Raw genomic sequence first — 24141 nt, forward strand, 5'->3', positions numbered from 1 at the left:
TATGCTAAGGGAACTGTCCTGCAGAAGTTTACAGAGTCAGCTCTGGGGATCCTAGTGCCCAGCCCCGGAGAGAAATACTGCCCAGCGATGAGCTGGCAAGCTGGCCCATTTGACTCACTGTCTCCAGGCATCTCCTGGTTGGATGTAGGGCCCAGGTACCTTAGCACAACCCAGAATAAGGCAGAGAGAGGTGCACAACCCCAGAATGTGAAAGCACACGACTTTTGCTGGCTGGGTTTGCAACCGAGGAGCCTGTCAGAGGCGTGTTGTAAAAATGATGAATGGCTGTCACATTTCCAAGGCTCTGGCTGATTTAGGGAGCTATTGGCAGGCACGTCGCTCCCAGCATGTCAGCCAGTTAATTACTTCCAACTTTATCTTTCTTGTCAACACTTCTTGACAAATTGGCCATTATCTTTTTATTCTACAACAATGAGCACTGCTCCTTTTCTGGTGATGCCCGCAGGTTCTTCTCCCCCTTTCTGCTTCTTCACATCCAGAGAGAAATGAAGAGCTTTGAGACAGTCTATTAGAAAGAAGCAGCAGTCAGGAAAAGGATGGGGAGAAGGAGCAAAAGGGGTAGGCTGATAGAGTGACTCCAAAGCTAATGTGCATCTCTCTTGACTCAAAACTGAGTTGATATTTTGGGTAGAGTTCTGACTTCTTGGCTTCTGAATGTCCAAGAACTCTGACTCAGTCCACTATGTGGATAAAGTTGGGAAACAAAACTTAAACGAGCTGGCACCTAGTGATCTGGCAGCTTCTAACTCTTCACATTTAATTGTAGAAGCAGATGTGAGCTGGTCTTCCACTCTATTAAGAAGCTGGGCCACAGTGTAGGAATAATGATGCCCATTCTGGGTTCAGGGAAAAGAAAAAACCATGCCTACCTTCTTGGTAATGGAAGCCTTATGGAAGAGAACTGTGGCACTCTATAACTGGATTCCCAGGATTCAGAGCCAGTGAAAAGTACAAAAATGTTTGGAGAGACCAGTGGTGCCCCTACTGGATACATCCTATTGTCACTGGATGAACAGTCAGAGGTGGCCATGAGACACAGTCCAGCACCTACTAGATTTAATTAGTTCTAAGACACACATTTTTTTCACACCTTAACATCTCTGAAATTGGGATGCAGCGTACAATTCAAGGTTTCACAGCACTGGGACACAGCGTAACTGCCAGCAGTTTCTTTCCCTCCCCCAGTGTCATATAAAAATCGGAAGCAGTTTCTCTAAGTCAGCATAAGAGCAGTTCCATTAAATCTCCAGGTAGTCCGAAGGATAAGCTAGCTTCTGTAGATGAGTTTAGGGATACCACTGAAACACAGCAAGTTTCTCCCCTTAGAAGGGTCTGGTTTTGTAACAAAAGCCCCTCTGTCTTTTTGGTCAGCTTTAGGAGAAACCCCAGAACTCTTCTCTTCTTACAATTCCTCACTGATGGCAAGGTTTCTCCACTGAAGAACCTTCCCTGGGGTTTGTAAGACACTCTACAAAGGCAAGCTGTTACAGTGACCCTGTGGGAAGTCTTGACAGCAGCTAGAAGTAAATGCATGCTCTACTGATGAGTGGTGAGAAATCTGGCCTCTTGGGCTGAATCTAAAAGGCAATTAAAAAAAAAAAAGATGGGCTACAGCAAAAGATACAATCTGCTTCTGCTTTTGCTCTTCTTTCCTACTCTTTGCTGCGTGGAGCTTTTCTATAAAGGGCACAGATTCCTAGAGGCACACTGGCCCTTCTGAAGTCAGCACGAACCCAGAAGTTTGGAATGTGGTTTTTTGTTTGTTTTGAGATAGGGTCTTATTCTGTTGCCCACACTGGAGTGCAGTGGTGTGATCATAGCTCACTGCAGCCTCAAATTTCTGGACTCAAGGGATCCTCCTGCCCTGGCCTCCTGAGTAGCTGAGACCACAGGCACATGCCATCATGCCTCACTCAATTTTTTTATAGAGACAGGGTCTTGCTATGTTACCCAGGCTGGTCTTGAATTCCTGGCTTCAAGCAATCCTCCTGTCTTGGCCTCCCAAAGTGCTGGGATTACAGGAGTGAGCCACTGCACCTGACCTGGAATGTGTTTTGCTGTGAGCAAAACCTCACTTCTGTGGACTGACTGCCTTTTCTTCCAGCAGAGGTACAGAAAAAGAAAAGGACCGCATACCTTTTCTGGAAGCCAGGAAACAACTGTAAAAGCAGGACTCATACTTTCAAGCAACACAATATTGACACCTTGGAAACATGTCTTTAGAATCAAGACAAAGAGCGGATTTTCTTTGCCATTTAGTCCCTTGCCTGCAGACTGTAAAACCCAGTCACCCTTGCCATTAATTGGTTGCTCAGGCATAACTGGCACAAATCCTCTAACATTCTTAAAGAATGACCAGGCCTGTTTTCCAGTTTGTAGTGCCTAAGTCAGGGTGGAGGTGTCTAACCCAAAGAGAAGCTCTGTAATTAAGAGAGCAGCTTGGGGGGTGGACATGTGATCTTGTCCTGCAACCCCTGACAAGGTCTTGTCTCTAGCTAAGGGTGATTTACTGAAATTGCAATATAATGGACATTTGATTCCCCTTTGGGGACAGATAAGCTTTGTTAGGTTACTGGGGATAAAATATGGGGACTATGGCTGCCCAGAAATAAGGCAGTTTTTTTTTTTTTAAGATGGAGTCTCGCTCTGTCGCCAGGCTGGAGTGCAGTGGTGCGATCTCGGCTCACTGCAACCTCCGCCTCCCGTGTTCAAGCGATTCTCTGGCCTCAGCCTCCCAAGTAGCTGGGACTACAGGAGTGCGCCACCACACCCAGCTATTTTTTGTATTTTTAATAAAGACGGGGTTTCACCATGTTGGCCAGGATGGTCTCAATATCTTGACCTTGTGATCTGCCCGTCTTGGCCTCCCAAAGTGCTGGGATTACAGGTGTGAGCCACTTTGCCTGCCCGAAATAAGGCAGTTTTTATGGGGACATGTTACTTCCTTCATTTTGTCAACATTAGCTGTTGCATGTGGCCCCTTGGGCCAGTACAGGTTGAAGTAATCAGATATGTCATTTACACAGGCTTCCGGAATAAACAGGAGAGGGATAAAACCTGATCCCAGATACTCTGTGGTCCTCTTGTTCATTGTCTTCATAAGTAAAAAAGAGTGATGAGACACAGCCTGGTGATGTCTAGGAATATGTATACAATATATTATACAATAAGGAAGCTACCTCAAGTTATTAATTTAAAAAATGGGGTTGAAGCTGGATGTAGTGGTGGGCACCTATAATTCCAGCTACTCGGGAGGCTGAGGCAGGAGAACTGCTTGAATCCGGGAGGCGGAGGTTGCACTGAGCTGAGATGCCACCACTACACTCAAGCCTGGGCGACAGAGCAAGACTCCATCTCAAAATAAATGAACAAATAAAATAAAAATTAAAAAGAGGGTTGAAACAAAGGATCTCACCTCTCCCAGTTTTCACTTTCTTTGATTCTATGACTAAGACCTAAAGAAGGAAAACTGGCCCCATGCAGGACAGAATGTGATGCCCTACAATGAAGACTTTACCACAGTGAAACACTGGAAACGTCCATGGAGAGAGACTATAAGTCTCCATAATAGATATGTAGGGGCAAGAGAACCTTCTGTTTGGAATTCATTATTTCATTTGACAAGTTCTAATTTAGTATGTATTTTGTCTTAGGCTTTATGCTAAGTGCTAGATGCTAGAGGTACTGTGGAAAATAAGACAAACATATTCTTTGCATTCACAGAGTTTACAGTTTATAGTAGTAGATACACAAAAAAACACAAACCAAGGCCGGGCGCGGTGGCTCACGCCTGTAATCCCAGCACTTTGGGAGGCCGAGGCAGGTGGATCACCTGAGGTCAGGAGTTCAAGACCAGCCTGACCAACATGGAGAAACCCCGTCTCTACTAAAATACAAAATTAGTAAGGCATGGTGGCACATGCTTGTAATCCCAGGTACTCAGGAGACTGAGGCAGGAGAATTGCTTGAACCTGGGAGGCGGAGGATGCAGTGAGCTGAGATTGCATCATTGCACTCCAGCCTGGGCAACAAGAGCAAAACTCCGTCTCAAAAAAAAAAGGACAAACCGAAGTAAGTGCTTTTGTGGCAAATACCATGAAGAGAACAGAGTGCTTAGAGAAAAAACATGGGGATTTATGTTAGACTAGGGTAGTCGGCAAAGACTTTTATGATGAGACAACAATTGTGTTCTAAATAATACAATACCACTACTTGGTATAATACTCCTACTTGATATTTGCTAGACATTGACTGTGTCAGATACTAGTTCAAGTGTTCTTTGTGCATTATCTAGTTTTACACAAACATCCTAGTTCAAGTATACATACATATAGGAGAATATAACACCTAAGTGTACAGTTTGATGAATTATCATAAAGTGAAGACACCTTTGTAACTACCACCCAGACCAGAAACGGAACACAACTCACTGCCAGCAGCTCAGAAGCACTGAGCCCCCTCCCAATCACTGCTCCCCTCTGTGTCCCCAGAGGTTTGTAAACCCTACTCTGACTTCTAACACAATGGGGTTGTCTGCTCATTTTTTGAGCTTTATTATAAAAACATTCAACTTTATGTTTGTGAGATGCACCCAGGCTGCTGCACATCACAACAGCTTTTCCTTTCTATTGCTGAACAGTATTTCCCAGTGTGAATACACCACCATTTATCTATCTTACTGCAGATGAACATTTGGCCTGTTCTCAGTGTTTGGCTATTACAAGGGGTATTACACGGACACTCCTGTCCATGTCTTCTGGAGCATGTGTGCTTGTACCTCTGTTGGAAAATATCTACAGCAGAATTGTTGAGTTACATGTAAGGATATGTTCAGCTTTATAAGATACTGAGATTGTTTTCCAAAGTGGCTTTACCAATTTACATTTCTACCGATAGGACATGAAAAGCCCAATTGCTTCACATCTCTGTCAACATTTGTTATTTTCAGTCTTTTCCATTTCAGCCCTTCTGGTTGGTGTGCAGTGGCATTTTATTATGATTTAAATTTTTATTTCCATAATGACTAATGAGATGGGGTAGCTTTTCATATATTTATAAGCCTTTTGGATATCTTTGTGAACTAAGTGCCTGTTTACATCTTTTGTCGATATTTTATTTTTTTCTTTTTGAGACAGAGTCTATGTTGCCTAGGCTGGTTTCCAACTCTTGGGCTCGAGCAATTCTTCCACCTCAACCTCCCGCGTAGCTCGGACTATAGGTACATGCCACTGCACCTGGCTTCTTTTACCAATCTTTTAATTGTGCTACCTTTTTCCCCCTTATTGTTTGATAAGAGTTCTTTATACACTCTGGGTATAATACATACACAATATTGAAGATAATAGAAATATTTCTTGCCTTTTCATTCTCTTCATTGTGTCTTCCAATGAATAGAATGACTACTTTTATTGCATTTCTTAATATTTTCCTTTATGACTGGTGTTTTTTGTATCTTGTTTAAGAAATCTTTGCTTATCTCAAGAAGCTAATCACCTAATCTCCTATGTTATCCTCTATAAATTTTATTATTTTACTGTTCATACTTAAGAGTTTAAATCTCCTGGACTTGAACTTTTGTGTGTGGTGTGAGGTAATGATCAACAGCCTTTTCTTTCAGAAAAGGGATCACTGAGAGGAAAAAAAAAATTTCCTTCCCCCATAAGGCTATTGAGCTGACTTAGCAGTCCTTTCCTCACCATTCTGTCGTGCTACCTTGTCACAAATCAAGTGTCTATATCACATGGCTTGAGAGGAAAGGAATAAATACATAAATACATACATACATAAAATAAGTATCTCTATATATGTGGGTCTGTTTCCAGATATTTAATTCTGTTCCATTTATTCATCCTATGTCAATACTGTACTGCCTTACTCACTGTAGCTTTATGATAAATCTTGATATTCAGTAGTGTAACTCCTCCAAATTTATTTTCCTTACCCAAAAATACCTTAGTTATATAACCCTTTGCTTTATTTACTTTAATTCTCATGAAAACTCTGTGGTATGAGACAGTTTTGATTTTTATCTCCATTTCACAGGTTGGTAAACTCAGAGAAGTAATCTGCCCATGGCCACACAGCAACCAAGTGCTAGGGAGGGATTAGAATCTAGATTTGTCAGCTGGGCGCAGTACCTCACGCCTGTAATCCCAGCACTTTGGGAGGCTGAGTCGGGCGGATCACGATGTCAGGAGATCAAGACCATCCTGGCTAACATGGTGAAATCCCGTCTCTACTAAAAATACAAAAAAATTAGCCGGGCGTGTGGTGGGTGCCTGTAATCTCAGTTGCTCGGGAGGCTGAGGCGGGAGATGGCATGAACTCAGGAGGCGGAGCTTGCAGTGAGCTGAGATTGCGCCACTGCACTCCAGCCTGGGCAATAGAGCGAGACTCTGTCCCAAAAAAAAAAAAAAAAAAATCCACATTTGTCTGCTTCTAGGCCTAAGAACTCAAGTACTGCACGTACTACCTCCCTAATCCTAATGCGAAATCACCCCATCAGGGTATTTAATATGAATGCATTACAATTTTAAGAAATTCTCACGTTCTGAATCATTCATCTGCAGTGAAAAAATCTTGTTCAGGCTGTGTGTGGTGGCTCAAGCCTGTAATCCTAGCACTTTGGGAGGCTGAGATGAAAGGATTTCTTGAGGCCAGGAGTTCCACACCAACCTCAACATAGTGAGACTCCGTCTCTACAAAAAAACTGAAAAAACAGGCAGGCATGTTGGTGTGCACCTGTATTCCCAGCTACTTTGGAGGCTCAGGCAGGAAGACTGCTTCAGCTCTCGAGTTCCAGGCTTCAGTGAACTATATGATTGTACTACTGCACTCCAGGGTGGGTAACAGAATGAGACTATGTCTCTAATAAAAAAAAAAAAAAAAATTGTTTGACAATTACAAAGGCCAGTTTCCTGGTGGAACTCAGGAAAACAGTGGAACAAGAGGGAAAAACTTCTAGGATTCCTTCCCATGTCTACAGAGGATCAGTCCCGCTCCTCACCTGGGCTCCCCGGGCATGGCCCCTCCACCTCTCCAGCTTTAGCTTCTGCTGCCATTCTTCTTCCCCTTGACCCTTAGGCCAAGAATGCTTACATTCTCCCACTAGTCCAAGTCTTTCACATAGCTGCACCTTTGCTCACAACATCCTCTCCCCTTCCTGGCTATTTCCTTCTTTTTCTTTAAAACCTAGGTATCACTTCTCTGGGAGGCCCTCCCTGTCCTCTGTGTCTCCCATCCTAACATATCACACTGTCAGTTCAGCTGTCTAGACTGCCGGATGCTGGGCCAGCATTATCATTGGATTCTGCAACTTGAATGGTGGCTACTAACTGAGCTATAAAGTCCTGACAGAAATCAGAGAGAGACTTTTTTTTTGCTATATTCCATAATTTAAAATGAACTCCGGCCAGGTGTGCTGGCTCATGCCTGTAATCCTAGCACTTTGAGAGGCTGAGGCTGGAGGATCACTTGAGCCCAGGAGTTCGAGACCCTGGCAACACAGTGAGAACCCCATTGCACTCCAGCAAAAAAAGAAAAGAAACACTGAAAAGAAAAGAAAAGAAAAGAAAAGAAAACAGGCCTCTAAGAGAAGGCCTGAGAGAAAAGACTTCTAATAGGTTCAGGACACATTCTTTGGTAGAAGTGGCAAATTAGAAAGCTTAGGGAAAAGACGAAATTATTTTCTGTGGTGGACTTGCGCTTTCAGTTGAGATAGGAATGGGATGGAGTGCCAGAAAGGCAGATATTTGACCAGGCGTGGTGACTCACGCCTGTAATCCCAGCACTTTGGGAGGCCGAGGCGGGTGGATCACCAGATTTGGAGATCAAGACCATCCTGGCTAACACGGTGAAGCCTCACCTCTACTAAAAATACAAAAAATTAGCTGGGTGTGGTGGCAGGTACCTGTAGTCCCAGCTACTTGGGAGGCTGAGGCAGGAGAATTGGCGTGAACCCAGAAGGAGGAGCTTGCAGTGAGCTGAGATTGTACCACTGCACTCCAGCCTGGACAACAGAGTAAGACTCTGTCTCAAAAAAAAGAAAGAAAGAAAGAAAAAGAAAGGCAGAGATTCAATGGTTGTATAGAGTATGGCAGGCTGTGGTTCATTTAAAGACTTCAGAAGAAGTGAAATATTCCTTTGAGGTACACAATTAAAACTAACAGCAAGGCAGCTTCTTCTGAGATGTATTCATTCCACAAGCTGAGAGTGGGGAGAAAAAATACCCACTCTTCAATGGGGTATTTTCAAGCAGATGAGATCTGATGCTCCTCTCTGGACAGAAGGAGAGACCACCCCTAGGTGCTCCCCTGCCCTGTGACACTCAGACTACTTTGGTGCCAGCCTATGGCAGTGCGGCCCAAACACTGTGAAGTCTTTGAGAATCTCCAGTTTGAGTACAACCTCATTGACTTTTTTCATTAAGAACATAAGCTTGATTTTCATAAACATCTTTTCCAGGAGTACCAAGCTAGCCCTCTTTCAACACCAGCAAAATGGAGAAAAGGAAAATCTAAATTGTATCCAACCCAGGTTTTCCAGATTTTCTCAGTTAATTCCCATTTTTATGGTCACTCTGCTCACTGAAAGGCAGAAAAAGGGCTTAAAAGCCTCTTTCAGAGAAGGCAATACCATTTTAGTCCTCCACATCCTTCATGGTTTTCTCTACTGGCTTAGCTGTGCTCAAAACAAGGACTTATTTTTCCTTCATTTAGATATTCAGAATCTAGGACATCATAAGGTTGCGGATGTTTTAGAAAACAGATAATCTTCTGGCATGAGAAATATCCTTAATTAGCTACTTTTCCTCAAAACTGGAGGGGGATGAGTATTGACATTTGGGTAGCTTATGCAATTCAAGAGCTTCTGTCTTCTGTCTTCAAGTATTGCCTTATGTTAGAAATAAGTTTCCAGAAAATAAATGTCAAAGACCAGACATTCATGCTAAAGGCTAGATGCTTCCGATCCAAACTTATGAACTCCTCCTACCTTTCCTAAAAGGGACTGTTACATGAGGTGCAAATAAGAATGATTAATTCATTTTCTGCCCAGATATAAGAATCAATTCATAACACTTTCCTGTTTGGCTGAGCTACTGGGAAGAATAAACAAAAGCAGGATGGAACTCCACAAAGTTCCACTGTGCTTTTGTGCCTTCTCTGCTGCACTGTTATATGGGAGTTCCAAGGCAGCAGGGTCACACGGGATGCTATACATCAGTGGTCTTCAATCTTTTTGACACCAGGGACTGGTTTCGTGGAACACAATTTTTCCATGGACCAGGGCGGGGATGGGGAGATGGGGGATGGTTTCAGGGTGAAACTGTTCCACCTCAGATCTTCAGGCAGTACTTAAGATTCTCACAAGGAAAGTGCAACCTAGATCCCTCACATGTGCAGTTCACAACAGGGTTCACACTCCTGTGAGGATCTAACGCTGCCACTGATCTGACAGGAGGCGGAGCGCAGGCGGTAATGCTCGCTCACCTGCTGCTCACCTCCTGCTGCGTGGCCCTGTTCCTAACAGGCCACGGACAAGTACAGGTCTGCAGCCTGGGGAATAGGGACTCCTGCTATACATGACTGTATGGTGCAAAGCACTTCTGTGGCATGTGGTTTAAGCTCAGTGTCATTTGATGGCCAGAGACCCACTTGAAGATCCCCATTTTTAGCAGACCTTGTAGGATGCTAACATTTGGGGCCAGATTCTCCTTAGTGAAATGAATGTTATGTAGCTAAGGCTGCGGTGCCCAGCCTGGCTAGACATTTGCAAAAAGAGAGCAGAGACTGGTAGACAGTGCCAATTCTCAACAGAATCTTATGATCAAAATGCCAAGTTGCTATAAGGGTATCAGTAACATCCTCACCCTTTAGCAGGCAAAGGAGGCTGGGGATGTGAGAAAACAAACTCTGATCCACCTGATCCTCTACCGCTTTTTGATTCCGAGAAAAAAAAATTGTTCAGTAACTCCAGCTGCCTGAACAGAAATTACTTCCTGAGGAGCTAGAAGCCCTGACTGGAAAAGAGCTCTGGGGGATTATGGCATGGGAGGAGAGCTGTCAGGCATCAGGCTTATATGGGAAGGACCCACGCTGACTACAACAGTACAAGTAACTGCTTGAGGGGCTCCATAACATGGAAATGGCAATTGTATGTTCCAAAGACAGAGTTACTGTTTTAAGGACAGAGGAACCTTTGTATAGATTCTCAGTGAAAAGCTTATTTTAAGGATGTTTGCTGAAATTCCATGTTTTTCACATTTGTTTTCAAAAGAGCAGTGTCCTTCATATATAGTACACAAAAAATTACAATATTCATGTTTTTTAGATACAAAGTCATACACAAATAGAGGAGGAATAATTTCAAATTGCAAACCATATCAGCATAGAAAGAGGGAAATGAGACTGTAGATATGGATTTATTAGGTGATAGGGATTCTTTTTTTCTCTATATTTTAATATATTTTCCAAGTTTGAGCCACGGGCCAAGGATGGGCCTGTTCTCTGTCCTGCCTAAAACCTGACAGAAGCATGGGTGACCAATCCCAGAACCACACTTGGCACTGCTGAGTTTTCATATCTTCTGACACCTCCTTGCAAAATGTCAAGTGTGAGATGCTAATACTGGCCCTCTCTCTGTTGGAGGAGAAAGCATGTAAAAAGACAACTGTCCAAACCCTGTGGCTACAAAGTCCTTTTCTGGCTTCCTAAGATATTTACTCTATTCTTCTATTTCTAGAACTTTTCTAAGTTGGAAGATTTCAAATGTGAGAGAGTGTTAGATCCAGGTTGAGTAAGGATTTTATAAAATACTAAATGATGATCAGAGATGGGAATAATCAGCCTAGTTAAAAGCATATTCAGCACAATGTCACAATATACCAGATCCTCGTATAAACAGCATGGATTACATTAACAGGCCTCCCTGGGCGAGTAGCGTCTCTTTTGCCTACCTTAACGCTCACACCATGGTTATATAACTTTTTGAACAGAATTTGGAAATTCCTCTGACCCTGCCCTGCTTACTGATAGAGTTGAGCCAGTGGCTGGCAGGGGCATAATCTAATAGGCGAAACTAGAAACACACAAATTCACAGTCCTCTTGTCTCAGCCCAGAGACTGTACAGGCAAGGAAAGAAAGACTCGCCCCATCTCCCTCCTCCCCTCCTCTGGCCTAAGTTGCCGCTGACTTCACCCAACAGGCACCTGACCCTCCCAGATGAGCTGGGAGGGGCTAAAGCCCGGTGCGGCCATGGTGGGCGTGGAGGTACAGGCAGCAAACAATATTTAAGATGCTGACTTGTGGAGCATTCGGGCTTGGGAAGGAAAGCTATAGGCTATCCATTCAGCTCCCCTGTCAGAGACTCAAGCTTTGAGAAAGGCCAGCAAAGAGCAAGGAAAAGAGAGAAAACAACAAAGTGGCGAGGCCCTCAGAGTGAAAGCGTAAGGTTCAGTCAGCCTCCTGCAGCTTTGCAGACCTCAGCTGGGCATCTCCAGGCTCCCCTGGAGGAAGAGCCTTCCTCACCCAAACCCACAAAAGATGCTGAAAAAGCCTCTCTCAGCTGTGACCTGGCTCTGCATTTTCATCGTGGCCTTTGTCAGCCACCCAGCATGGCTGCAGAAGCCCTCTAAGCGCAAGACACCAGCACAGCTCAAAGCGGCCACCTGCTGTGAGGAGGTGAAGGAGCTCAAGGCCCAAGTCGCCAACCTCAGCAGCCTGCTGAGTGAACTGAACAAGAAGCAGGAAAGGGACTGGGTCAGCGTGGTCATGCAGGTGATGGAGCTGGAGAGCAACAGCAAGCGCATGGAGTCGCGGCTCACAGATGCCGAGAGCAAGTACTCTGAGATGAACAACCAAATCGACATCATGCAGCTGCAGGCGGCACAGACGGTCACTCAGACCTCCGCAGGTAAGGAGACGAGTCCCCTGCGGGAGCGTGGAGTGCCTCACCACCTACAGCACTGCTTCTACATATCCTGGTCATCAGAACCACTACTGGGGCCTCTTTTGGGGGTGTACTTTCCCTTTAGTAAAGGCTTACGCAGTATTTCCTTTGATTGCTAATGCTATGTAAGGTTACCTCACACCTTCACAGGTCTCTTTTATCCACACAATGTTTCAGCCTACCATCTAAGAGTGCTGAGACATTACATGGTTTGCCCAAAGTCACCCAGCAAGTCTTAGAAGCAGGGTTCAAGTCTTCCTGATTGGTGCAGCTCTGCTGCTTCCTCACCAATAGCTGACAGGCTATATCTCAAGAAATTCCAAGGAAGCACCAAACTGTAACAGCTGTTCCTCTGGAAGCAAAGTTTTGCCAGAAACAGTTCTCTGGTATTCCCAAGATTTACCGGGAATGAGCATTAGTGGAATTTTGTGTCCTCTCTCTGTAAACATAACTCTTCTCATTGGCTCAGAAGACACGTAGCCATGTGAAGAGTCCCTTTGTGTTCAGGAAGGATATGGCTCCTTAAGGTTCCTCAATTGTGACACGTCTACTTTTTTCCATGGTCTTAAATGAATTTCTCCTAATACAGGATTTTTTAAATGCAATGCTGAAATATAGATTTTTAATAGGCCAAAAATAAGATAAATTTAATCTTTCTTTTGCAAAACAACTTTTATTTCTGGTTAACTCAGCTCAGGTAGGTCATCATGAATTTATGGTTTAGAGATTAAAAATTTGGTTTTCTGAAATTATCAGGAAAGTATTAGTTATAAGGAGCATATCCGATAGACATGTCATTTCTTGCTGATATAAAAACCATTGGTCCCATTATAAACTATATGAAGAACAAAGACATGATCAGCTTCTACTGACTAAGTCAATGGTTGCCCTCAGCTCAAATTAAGAAAAAGTTTTAACATGAAACCGAGCTTGAAAATTGTTACCTGAACCAACATGTACTAATCACTTTCTAAGCATGGACTTCCTGGCCCTCAGCTTGGGATTAGAAAGGTATTCTCAGGCCATTTTCCAGACAAGTGAGTCCTGATTTGGTCTGTGGGATGAAACCAGACATGTGGAAAACCAGGCCAGACAGAGGAATCTGACTGTGCCACTTCCTGCTCATCCAAACAGGAGGCTTTCTCGCCATCCCACGAGGAGGTTCTTGGGGTCAAGTGCAGCTCTCCCACCAGGCCTCTTGCTCTTCTTGCCCAGGACATCATTCCTTATTTTTCTTCTCTATGACCAAGTGCTCGGTTACCTGTATATTCTATAAGGAGGTAGCCCCTTAGAGGAAGCAGTAATTTGGTGCTTTCACCACTAAGGGGAAATGAAGAACAGTGATGGGGAAGGCATACGTACTCTGCCTCCCTTTCCCAAGGTGCTTTGCAAGATAACCTAAGCGCCTCAGACAACTCCCATCTGCCATCTTGGTGCTCTTCTCTAAGGTCCCAGTGCAGTGGTTACCAAGAAAAGCACCCCGAGACAGAGCGGGCAGGAAGCTTCTCTTGGATATTAAGGGCTGCACTCTCTGAATCCTATCAGAAAATGCTGTCTCTTCCACAGTGCTCTTTGATATTTAGACTACAGAGCCTAAATCCTGCATAAAGTAGCAGCTCCATGGCCCTAGAGTAAAAAAACTGGCCTGTCTAACGCTCTCATTTCCTTGTTTTAACAAAACTTCCTGGGGGGAAGGTCTCAAAGGTTCTTCTGAGAATTTTGAGGTTCTTAGCTGGATGGAAGGGGAAAATATATAATAAACTCTATCTCCCTTAATTATGGTCTCAGGTGGCAGTAGCCACCACCTCTGAACAACAACATAACCAACCAACCAGGAAACAGCAACAAAACCAGACTCTATGAGATACTCACAACCGATGTGTTATAGAGACGGCTGTCTAAGAAGTCTGAATCTATCTGACAGGAGTATCTGTTACGTGGCCCTCATACACTGTAACATTTCTAGAATTCATGGCCTAGCTATAGCAGAATGATTTATTTCAGAGTTAACCTGAAACCACCTGCTGGAACGTCCCACTAATGCTATCCAAGTGAAGGGCTTCCCTAACCCTCTGCTCCACCACCAGTGAAGCCAAAATACACCCCCTCTGGATCTCCTGATATCCACCTCTCCCAAATGCAGACACTGATGGGTAATTAACACCAGTGGGAATCTCAGGGTAGAAATAAAGGCTCAGTTTCTAAACATTCAACTCAGATGGAGCCCTGGGTCTAAATGCTCACCCTGTGGTTTGTTCTCTTGTAGATGCCATCTACGACTGCTCTTCACTCTACCAGAAGAACTACCGCATCTCTGGAGTGTATAAGCTTCCTCCTGATGACTTCCTGGGCAGCCCTGAACTGGAGGTGAGGTCATTACAGTCATTGGCCACACCCTAATACCTGTCCTTCACCCCCTCAAGGGGACTGCAATAACAGGGCCATTCACAGTTTAAAGAAAGGAAAATTCGGCCAGGCAAAGTGGCTGACATTTGTAATCCCAGCACTATGGGAGGCCAAGGCGGGTGGATCACTTCAGGTCAGGAGTTTAAGACCAGCCTGGCCAACATGGTGAAACCCTGTTTCTACTAAAAATACAAAAAAATTAGCCAGGCATGGTGGCGGACGCCTGTAATCCCAGCTACGCAGGGGGATCGCTTGAACTCAGGAGGCAGAGGTTGCAGTGAGCCGAGATCACGCCACTGCACTACAGTCTGGGAGACAGAGTGAGACTCCATTTCAATTAAAGAAAAAAAAAAAGAAAGAAAGAAACGAAAACTCAAAACACAAGCAAACACACCAAACACCAGAGAGCTATGCAAACAGTTAAGTTTATGCCCTGCACTCCAAACCCAAGCATCTGTTTGGCCCCTTCAAATCATTATCAAACACCAAGCCTTCTAACATAGATCAGATAATTCTTATAACCACCACATAACTTAGTTTAAATCTCTTGCCATGTCTTAGAACAGCTATTCCTTGAGGGAGGAGAAAAGAAAACACGAAGGCAGCATCAAAAGTATCTGAATTTTCAGCCAGGCATGGTGGCTCACACCTGTAATCCCAGCACTTTGGGAGGCGAGGTGGGTGGATCAATCACCTGAGGTCAGGAGTTTGAGACCAGCCTGGCCAACATGCTGAAATCCCATCTCTACTAAAAATATAAAAATTAGTTGGGTGTGGTGACAGGAACCTCTGGTCCCAGATACTAGGGAGGCTGAGGCAGGAGAATCACTGGAACCCAGGAGGTGGAGGTTGCAGTGAGCCGAGATTGCACCACTGCACTCTAGCCTGGGCAACAAGAGTGAAACTCTGCCTCAAAAAAAAAAAAAAAAAAGTATCTGGATTTTTCCCTTCAAGCTTCATGTGCACTCACCCCTGGGCCCAATTTGGATCGTTCTTCCAGAGCAGTGTACCACCCGCCCCAGCTCACCAGCAGTGGGGCAGCATCACTGCCCGAGTGAGCCAGTGTGACTGCGGGAATGCACGCATCTACTGGCTCTGCAGGGACAGGAACAGGTTGGGAAGTCTGCCCTCTTGCTCTTGCCTCCTGTCCTGCAAGTCCCTCACCAGAGTATCCCCTCTGCTCCAGGTGTTCTGTGACATGGAGACTTCAGGTGGAGGCTGGACCATCATCCAGAGACGAAAAAGTGGCCTTGTCTCCTTCTACCAGGACTGGAAGCAGTACAAGCAGGGCTTTGGCAGCATCCGTGGGGACTTCTGGCTGGGGAATGAACACATCCACCGGCTCTCCAGACAGCCAACCCGGCTGCGTGTAGAGATGGAGGTAAGCACAAGGCCAGGGGCCCCATGACTGGACCAGTGCCACCACACATGACTGCGTACGACTCTGAGGGTGCCATTCCTATTCTGATTCAAGACAAATCTGTATATTCATTGTGATGGTTTTCCTGCAAGTTATAATAGAGTTGAGGATAAATAGGTATTTTTCCTTTCTGCACCTCCCAACCCCCCAGCCAACAGAAGTGGGGCTGTAGGTGGGACAAGAAGAGGCCAGACCCAGGCCAGAGTAGAGCAAATCCAACAGTCAGCTGTGCCAAACACTAGTCTCTGCTCTGGCTGAGCATGAGGTCCTTTAGGTGCAAATCTTACTGATACTGGTTGGGGACCCTTGCTGAAGGTCTTAAAGCACTCACTATATCCTCACGTTTCTCTTACAGCAGCTCTGTGTGGGATTCAGCAAAAACATAGCTACACCTTATAGGCAGGAAAGTGAGGAATATAGAGAGACTAATCAAGGCCATATGGTGAATCAGGAAAGAAGTTCGAGCCTTCTTTTCTGATTCCCAGGTTAACGCAGTAAACTGGAGGTAAACAAGTAATAAAGTCTTATTAGATTCACATCTATAAAAAGATGTTTGGCTACGGGGCTGTCAGGAGAGAAGGGGTACAGAGACAGCATGAAATGGAGCCTGCTGCACTTTCTTTAAGGCTCTGCTCCTCCTGACAGGACTGGGAGGGCAACCTGCGCTACGCTGAGTATAGCCACTTTGTTCTGGGCAATGAACTCAACAGCTATCGCCTCTTCCTGGGGAACTACACTGGCAATGTGGGGAATGACGCCCTCCAGTACCATAACAACACAGCCTTCAGCACCAAGGACAAGGACAATGACAACTGCTTAGACAAGTGTGCACAGCTCCGCAAAGGTGAGACTTGGGGGACCGGAAACGAGAAGTTCAGGTGCAAGCCCATAATCCCACTTGAGGAGAAAGAGTGAATTATAACTGTACAGTTGATGTTCCGGCTTTAGTATTCTTTCTAATGCTGGCTCTAACTCCTTATCTGATGTCTGGTCTATCACAGTCAACTTACTAGCACTGGGTCTGTTTCTCATGTCAGGTGGCTACTGGTACAACTGCTGCACAGACTCCAATCTCAATGGAGTGTACTATCGCCTGGGCGAGCACAACAAGCACTTGGATGGCATCACCTGGTACGGCTGGCATGGATCTACCTACTCCCTGAAACGGGTGGAGATGAAAATCCGCCCAGAAGACTTTAAGCCTTAAAAGGAGGCTGCCGTGGAGCACAGATGCAGACACTGAGACACCTGGAGATTAGATGAGGGCAGATGAGGACAGGAAGAGAGTATTAGAAAGGGTAGGGTTGAGAAACAGCCTACACTCTCCAAAGGAAGAATAAGTCTCCAAGGAGCACAATAAAATCATATGTACCAAGGATGTTACAGTAAACAGGATGAACCATTTAAACCCACTGGGTCCTGCCACATCCTTCTCAAGGGGGTAGACTCAGTGGGGTCTCTCTGCCCAAGATCCCTGACATAGCAGTAGCTTGTCTTTTCCATATGATTTGTCTGTGAAAGAAAATAATTTTGAGATCGCTTTATCTATTTTCTTTAAGGCTTAGGCTACATGAGGGCAAAACACAAATCCCTTTGCTAAAAAGAACCATATTATTTTGATTCTCAAAGAAGAGGCCTTTGAGTGTTAGAGAAAGGAGTGAAGGAGGCAGGTGGGAGATGGGTATTTCTATTTTTAAATCCAGTGAAATTATCTTGAGTCTACATATTATTTTTAAAACACAAAAATTGTTCGGCTGTAGGTGAACTGACCCAGGCTGGACTTGCGAGGAGGAAACTCCAGGGCACTGGGTCTGGCAATCAGACTGAGCACTGCCCGTGCTCGCCTTGGTCAGGTACAGCACTGAAAGGTATGAAGCACCGGCAGGAGGTGGACACAGTCTCTCATGAATGCTGGCACAAAACTGCCTTAAAATATTCATAGTTAATACAGGTATACCTATTTTTATTTACTTTGTAAGAAACAAGCTCAAGGGGCTTCCTTTTAAATTTTGTCTATAGGAAATGGCTGAAAACTGAAGGTAGATGGTGTTATAGTTAATAATGAATGCTGTATATAAGCATCTTGCTTTGTAAAAATAAAATATTGTGGTTTTGTTTTAAACATTTAACGTTTCTTTTCCTTCTACAATAAACACTTTCAAAACTTCAGTATTTTCTTTTTAAATTCTTACCATTACCACTTAGAACAGGATAAAAAGTTAAATTTAAATCAGAGGGTGAGCAGTGACAGAGGCCTGGGGTTTGTTTTGGTGTTCAGGGCAACCAAGTGGGGAGCAGAAGCCAAAAGGGAACAGGTGAGGGACAAAAGGGCAGCAGCAACCAGGACAATTTTCCATAAAGGGGATTACACATCAGGGGCTGGGCAATGAAGGCATCCAGCCTTATCAGACCCTCTATTCTACTTAGGATAGAGAAACAAAAGCAGGCCAGCAGACCTTACCCTAATGCTTGGGGCTAACCAAGTAAAAGTCGTGTGTGTGTGTTTTCTAATAATCAAATAACCACTCAATACTCTGTCCCCAAGAAAGCAAATATATTTACTGATGTGTGAGCTTTAAGGAGATGGGAGTAGTTTATACTATCTCAGTGTTAGCCCTGGTTTGGGATTACATCTGGGATTTAATTTGCCCTGTAGCAGTTAGGTAAAAAAGTCAATAGGTTGCAAGACAGATTGAACTAGTAACAAGAGAACAATACTGTCAACAGAACATGGTTTTTTAAAGCAAAGATAAAAAAATAAGAAATAGCTGCACAAGGCCGGGCGCGGTGCCTCACACCTGTAATTCCAGCACTTTGGGAGGCCAAGGTGGATGGATCACGAGGTCAAGAGAGCGAGACCATCCTGGCCTACACGGTGAAACCCCCTTTCTACTAAAAATACAAAAATTAGCTGGGCATGCTGGCACACACCTGTAGTCTCAGCTACTTAGGAAGCTGAGGCAGGAGAATTGCTTGAATCCAGGAGGCGGAGGTTGCAGTGAGCCAAGATTGTGCCACTGCACTTCAGCCTGGCGACAGAGTGAGACTCCATCTTAAAAAAAAATAATAAAAATTAAATAAATAGCTGCACAAAGATGTTTTTGTGTAAGGCTACCCTAATTGTTTTAAAAAGAATTTAGGGAAGTTGACTCAAACATGTATACTAAAATGAACTCTAAAAAAGCAGACAAATTGGTGAAGGGAAAATAAGAGTAGCAAAAATAAAAACAAAGTCTGTGGGGGTTGGGAGAGAGTTAGTAGTAGTAAAAACAGGTAAGATGTCTGTAATTTGTTGGAGGTAGACCAGTAATTTAGCTTCAAGCTCTCCAGTAGCCACTGTGAGGAAAGGAATTCAATCCCTTACTGCAAAGCGATGTCTCCAAGGCCAGATCAAAGTAGTGGCTCAGGGACATACAACCAACAGTGGGAAAAGACCCCTGAGAAGAATTTCCATGAGGCTCGCCCACAGAACCAGGGTAGTGTTGTGAGCAACTTCCTTAACAGCAACTTTGTCTAAGGTTGTTTCTTAAAACTTCCTTCAGTACAGACGACAGTATACCCACAACCGGGCTTAGGAAAAGCAGCTTTACAAAATCAGAAGTAAAAACTGCAAACGGAAGCAAAAAAAGAAAGGTGATAGGAAGATACAGGAGACCAGCAGAAGGGCGGCAGAAATGCAAGCTGAGTTGACTTGGCTGAGGACACCCAAAGAGCCAAGCACACTGGCTTTCCCCAGAAACAGCATTCATTCATTCATTCATTCATTCATTTATTGAGACAGAATCTCGCTCTGTCATCCAGGCTAGAGTACAGTGGCATGATCTTGGCTCACTGCAACCTCCACCTCCTGGGTTCAAGCAATTCTCCTGCCTCAGCCTCCCAAGTAGCTGGGATTATAGATGTGCACCACCACGCCCAGCTAATTTTTGTATTTTTAGTAGAGATGGGGTTTCACCATGTTAGCCAGGCTGGTCTCGAACTCCTGACATCAAGTGATCCACCCACCTTGGCCTCCCAAAGTGCTGAGATTACAGGTGTGAGCTACCCCACCTGGCCTGGAACAGTGTTTTAAACAAAGGACAAGATCAATCTCCAGGGAATTCTGAGGACTTATTTTCAATTATATTTGCTTACAAAGCTAAATAACCTTCTAGAGCACTTTTCCAGGCCTCTAACTACATCTTTCTGCTACAAATCTGCATAACTTTAAGTTTTTATGATTGTCTCAAATATGGGGAAAAATTAAGGGTGGAATTAGGAAAGTTTCAAATAGGTCTCAAACAGGTGAGCAAGGAAATTAATATGCAAAATGAGTTATCTGACCTTAAAGTGATCGTACTTAGTTACTATATTTTCTATTAGTTATCATGTGAGAGCACATTACCTAAGCCAGAGATGGAAGGAAGAAATGTGGATTTTCACATTTACTGTGTCTGATTTGAAACTGAAGCATGCCTCAGAGGACGGAATGTTTTTAATTGTCCCTACATGGTATTTCAGAAATCAACATTTTCTCCAAGTCCAATTTATTTGGGTAAAAACAGGATTCTATTTCTATCTTTTTGCTAACTTTTTAAAGTGTTAAAGGAACTCTTTTAAATATCTTCTCAAAAGCACAGCTAGGAAAGGACTTGGCTGTTTGATCACCCTCTCAAGCAAAGTAGGCACCACACACAGCAGGCTCTATTAGCCACGGTGAAGGAACTTATTAGCTGGATGATTTTTTCTGAACTATCTGCAGTGAGATGAAAGATCATGTTAGCATTCACATGAAGATAATGAGATCCCAGAGTTGATATTCTCTGATAATCATTAGGGGAAGTGAATGATGCTTTAGGAGCCGGAGCTAATGTTTCGTGCTGCTTGTAATTTCCTAACAGCAGAAAATTTATTAAACAACCTATTTTTTCCACACCCAGAAGACTGAAAACTGTCTTAACAGAGGAGCGAACATAACCACAACAGAGAAAAGACCATTAGATTTCAGATTATGCTCTGCCTTTTATATTCACAAAACACCATAGGAGGAAGATGCAGGCATCAATAGATTTAGTTGATAAAACCCCACTGTGCCCTTGGGTACCCTCTGAAGCCCAGGAACCAGCACATTCTATTCTAGCTCTAGACAGCACTATCTAACCCAGACACAAAACCTATCTTCCTAGGCTGCCATGGCCACAGAATTGCTTCTCAACTAATTTCATTGGAACAAGAAAGGACAGGTTGGAAAACAACAGAAGCCCAGGTGGTAAGGGTCAACAGAAATGACAATCATGGCTAGATTCCTGGGGAGAGCCATCTGCAACATGTCATTTAAACGTGCTGGCCAGACCCAGAGGCAGATTTCACAGAGCAGAAGTCTCCAAGTGACTCCAGTGAAGTGGCACCAGGTAGTGGGAGAAGAGAGGTCATTTTGCATGAAGGCAGCAATTAAAAAGGGTTTATAGCCTACCTGATGAGAGATTCTAGAATGGCAGGGGTGGGGCCTTTCTGGAACTCCAGTTCTTTGTAGTGTAGTGCTTTGGCATATGCTCGGCACTTGGCAGCTCTTTCACCCAGCAGAACAATGCCATTGTCATCTCTCAGTGGTAGGGGGCCCTGGAGGAGAGCAAAACCTCACAGTATAGGAAAATGGCAGATGGGGCACAAACAAGAGAAGGCTGTGTGGATGCTTCTCTCCTCCCACCAGCTGGTTCCCTGTCAGCCTCCATCTGGACAATGGGGAAAAGTCTCACCTTGTCACTGTGTTCCATGAATTCAGCCAAGTTTAAGAGGGTTTGTGTGACTTCAGCGATGTCTTGTGAGGTGAGGGCCAACTCGATGCTTCTGATGAGCTCATCCTGTTGATCTTCATTCAATTCAGACCAGCAGGACACAAACGCAGCATTGAAGAGATCCCTGAAGGCACAAAAGGTGGAAAATAGAGAGACCTCCCATGCCTCTGCCTGCTGCCTCAAAGTCACACCTATCAATTCACTTTTGGCATCACTGATTTTGGTTATACAGACCAGTGCTGTCCAAGAGAACTTTCATGTCCAATATGGTAGCCACTGATGATTAAAGCACTTGAACTATGGCAAGTGTGGCCAAGGAACTGAATTTTACATTTTATTTATTTTTAATTAAATTAACCACATATGGCTAGTGTCTACTGAATCTTACACTGCAGGGACAGACACTATGATATGCAGGGACTTGGGGGGCAAGTGGCAGGGCGGGGTGAAGAGCAGAGCAAAGTAACTTTTCTCCAAAGGAATATTTTTTGGCAGTTTTTGCATCATTTCTCTTCACTAGAGGAAATGGGAAATGAATAGAATGGGGACTTCTAACAAATAAGTTGGCATTAACAAATGTGGAAAACAATAATTGTTAAATGATTCTTGGGATGTTTCTGGGACAATGTCTAAATTCTTAAGGTCAGAAATGTCAAAGGCAGCATCTGCAATTGCTTTCAAAATATAATCAGAACCCTTAGTTGGATGGTCATAAAAAATGACAACAGGACTAGAAGCATTAGCAAATAGGATCCAAACCTGTAAGTTCTAAAAGATTTTCTAAGCCAACAGTTGGGGCCTCACAAAGACGTGGAACCAGAGGTTCCATTTCAAAGATTACTATGACTACTTATGTTACCATAGTACCACATGATGGACACTTTGCCATCCCTTACATCTTACATCAATCCTATCCTCCCCACTGTTCTGGTGACTGTGTGGGGAAGGGAGTGGGAAACAACACGATATACCTACAATGGATAGATTTAGCATTTGATGCCTCTATACCTACTTTCTTTTTTTTTTTTTGAGACGGAGTCTTGCTGTGTCGCCCAGGCTGGAGTGCGGTGGCGCGATCTCAGCTCACTGCAAGCTCCGCCTCCTGGGTTCCATTCTCCTGCCTCAGTCTCCCCAGCAGCTGGGACTACAGGCGCCCGCCACCACGCTTGGCTAATATTTTTGTATTTTTAGTACAGACAGGGTTTCACCGTGTTAGCCAGGATGGTCTCAATCTCCTGACCTTGTGATCCACCCACCTGGGCCTCCCAAAGTGTTGGGATTACAGGCGTGAGCCACTGCGCCCAGCCTATACCTATTTTCTGTTACATATTAACAGGTTAAGTCAGACCAATGCGTATAATTTTGTAATTTGATACAAAAAACAAAATTTGAAATCCAAAGGATAAAATGAAGACCAAAAAAAGTCTGTTATAAATTTAAAAAAAAGTTTTCGGAGCCAGGTAATTAGTCGCTGGTCATCCAGGCAACTTGGGAGACTGAGGCAGGAGGATCTCTTGAGATTAGCAGTTCAAGACCAGCCAGGGAAATAAGCAAGACCTTCATCTCTAAAGACATAAAAAAAGTTTTCCTGATCTAGGTCAGAGGCCACACTGGATCCTGAATGAACATACTTGGGACTAAGGGGATAAAACATTATGTGGGTATCACAAGCCTCTTGTGGATAACACTGTGCTCAGAGTTGACCTGGGTGAAAAGAGGAATAATAAAAACATTGGCTAAGCATATGATATCTCCACACTACGGAAACAGGGAAGTCCTAGAAACTATTTTAAAGCATTAAAAAATACTTGAAAGAAATTAGAGGAAGAAAATCATGGCATCAAACCAACAGTCTCAGGGGCCATCACTACTGCTAAATATACATCATAACAGCAAACCAGCTGTGCTGACAAAAATGAAGTGAAACGCCTTGCTTTCTGCTTCTTGCCAATGCGAAGGGCTGCTTATTAATTAAATCACCATTTTATGCCTCATTATAAATAATTAATGTCCAATGCAGAAAAATCTAAAAAATAAGGAAGAGAATAAAAAAGAAAATAATCACTCCTTAAGCCTTCCCTAGAGATAACCGTCGCTATATTACTTTCTAATCTTTATCCTATTCACATTTATTTTAATTTTCAACTTTGCATTCCATTTTATTTACTTACATTATATCATAAACCTTTCACATGCATTAAAAGTTTTATAAACCAAAAAAAAATTTTTTTTGAGATGCAGTCTTGCTCTGCCATCCAGGCTGGAAAGCAATGGCATGACTGTGGCTCTCTGCAGCCTCCAAACTCCTGGGCTCAAGCAATCCCCCCAATCCTCCCATCTCAGCCTCCTGAGTAGCTAGGATTACAGGTGCATGCCACCTCGCTTGGCTAATTTTTTATTTTTGTAGAGATAGAGTCTCACTAGGTTGCCCAGGCAGGTCTTGAACTCTTGGCCTCAAGTGATTCTCCTGTCTCAGCCTCCCAGAGTGCTGAGATTACAGGCAGGAGCCACCATGCGCAGACTGTAAACCAAATTTTAAATGGCTGTTTAAGATTTACTATTTAGGCCGGGCA

General features: G+C 44.0%; 2 protein-coding genes across 6 annotated transcripts in view; one reads left to right on the top strand and one right to left on the bottom strand.

Moving 5' to 3' along the window:
• The window catches only part of MTOR (mechanistic target of rapamycin kinase), a 150293-nt gene that overhangs the window by 64740 nt on the left and 61412 nt on the right, over positions 1-24141 (bottom strand). For all 5 annotated transcript variants that reach the window (XR_004182730.1, XR_004182731.1, XM_031664368.1 and 2 more), the window contains 2 exons: positions 21530-21692; positions 21247-21392 (listed from right to left, as the gene is read on the bottom strand). Coding sequence is in view for 3 of the 5 variants with exons in the window: in XM_031664368.1 (XP_031520228.1) it covers positions 21247-21392; positions 21530-21692 (309 nt within the window). In the remaining 2 variants the exon portion in view is untranslated. The remainder of the gene's footprint in view (positions 1-21246; positions 21393-21529; positions 21693-24141) is intronic.
• Positions 11180-17958, top strand: ANGPTL7 (angiopoietin like 7). The gene is made up of 5 exons (XM_003891106.5): positions 11180-11932; positions 14235-14335; positions 15561-15755; positions 16440-16638; positions 16832-17958. Exons 1-5 carry the CDS (start codon positions 11563-11565, stop codon positions 16999-17001), a joined length of 1035 nt encoding a protein of 344 aa, XP_003891155.1. The 5' UTR covers positions 11180-11562; the 3' UTR covers positions 17002-17958.

Source organism: Papio anubis, chromosome 1 (genome assembly GCF_008728515.1).
Source record: "Papio anubis isolate 15944 chromosome 1, Panubis1.0, whole genome shotgun sequence".
Taxonomy (NCBI): Eukaryota; Metazoa; Chordata; class Mammalia; order Primates; family Cercopithecidae; genus Papio; species Papio anubis.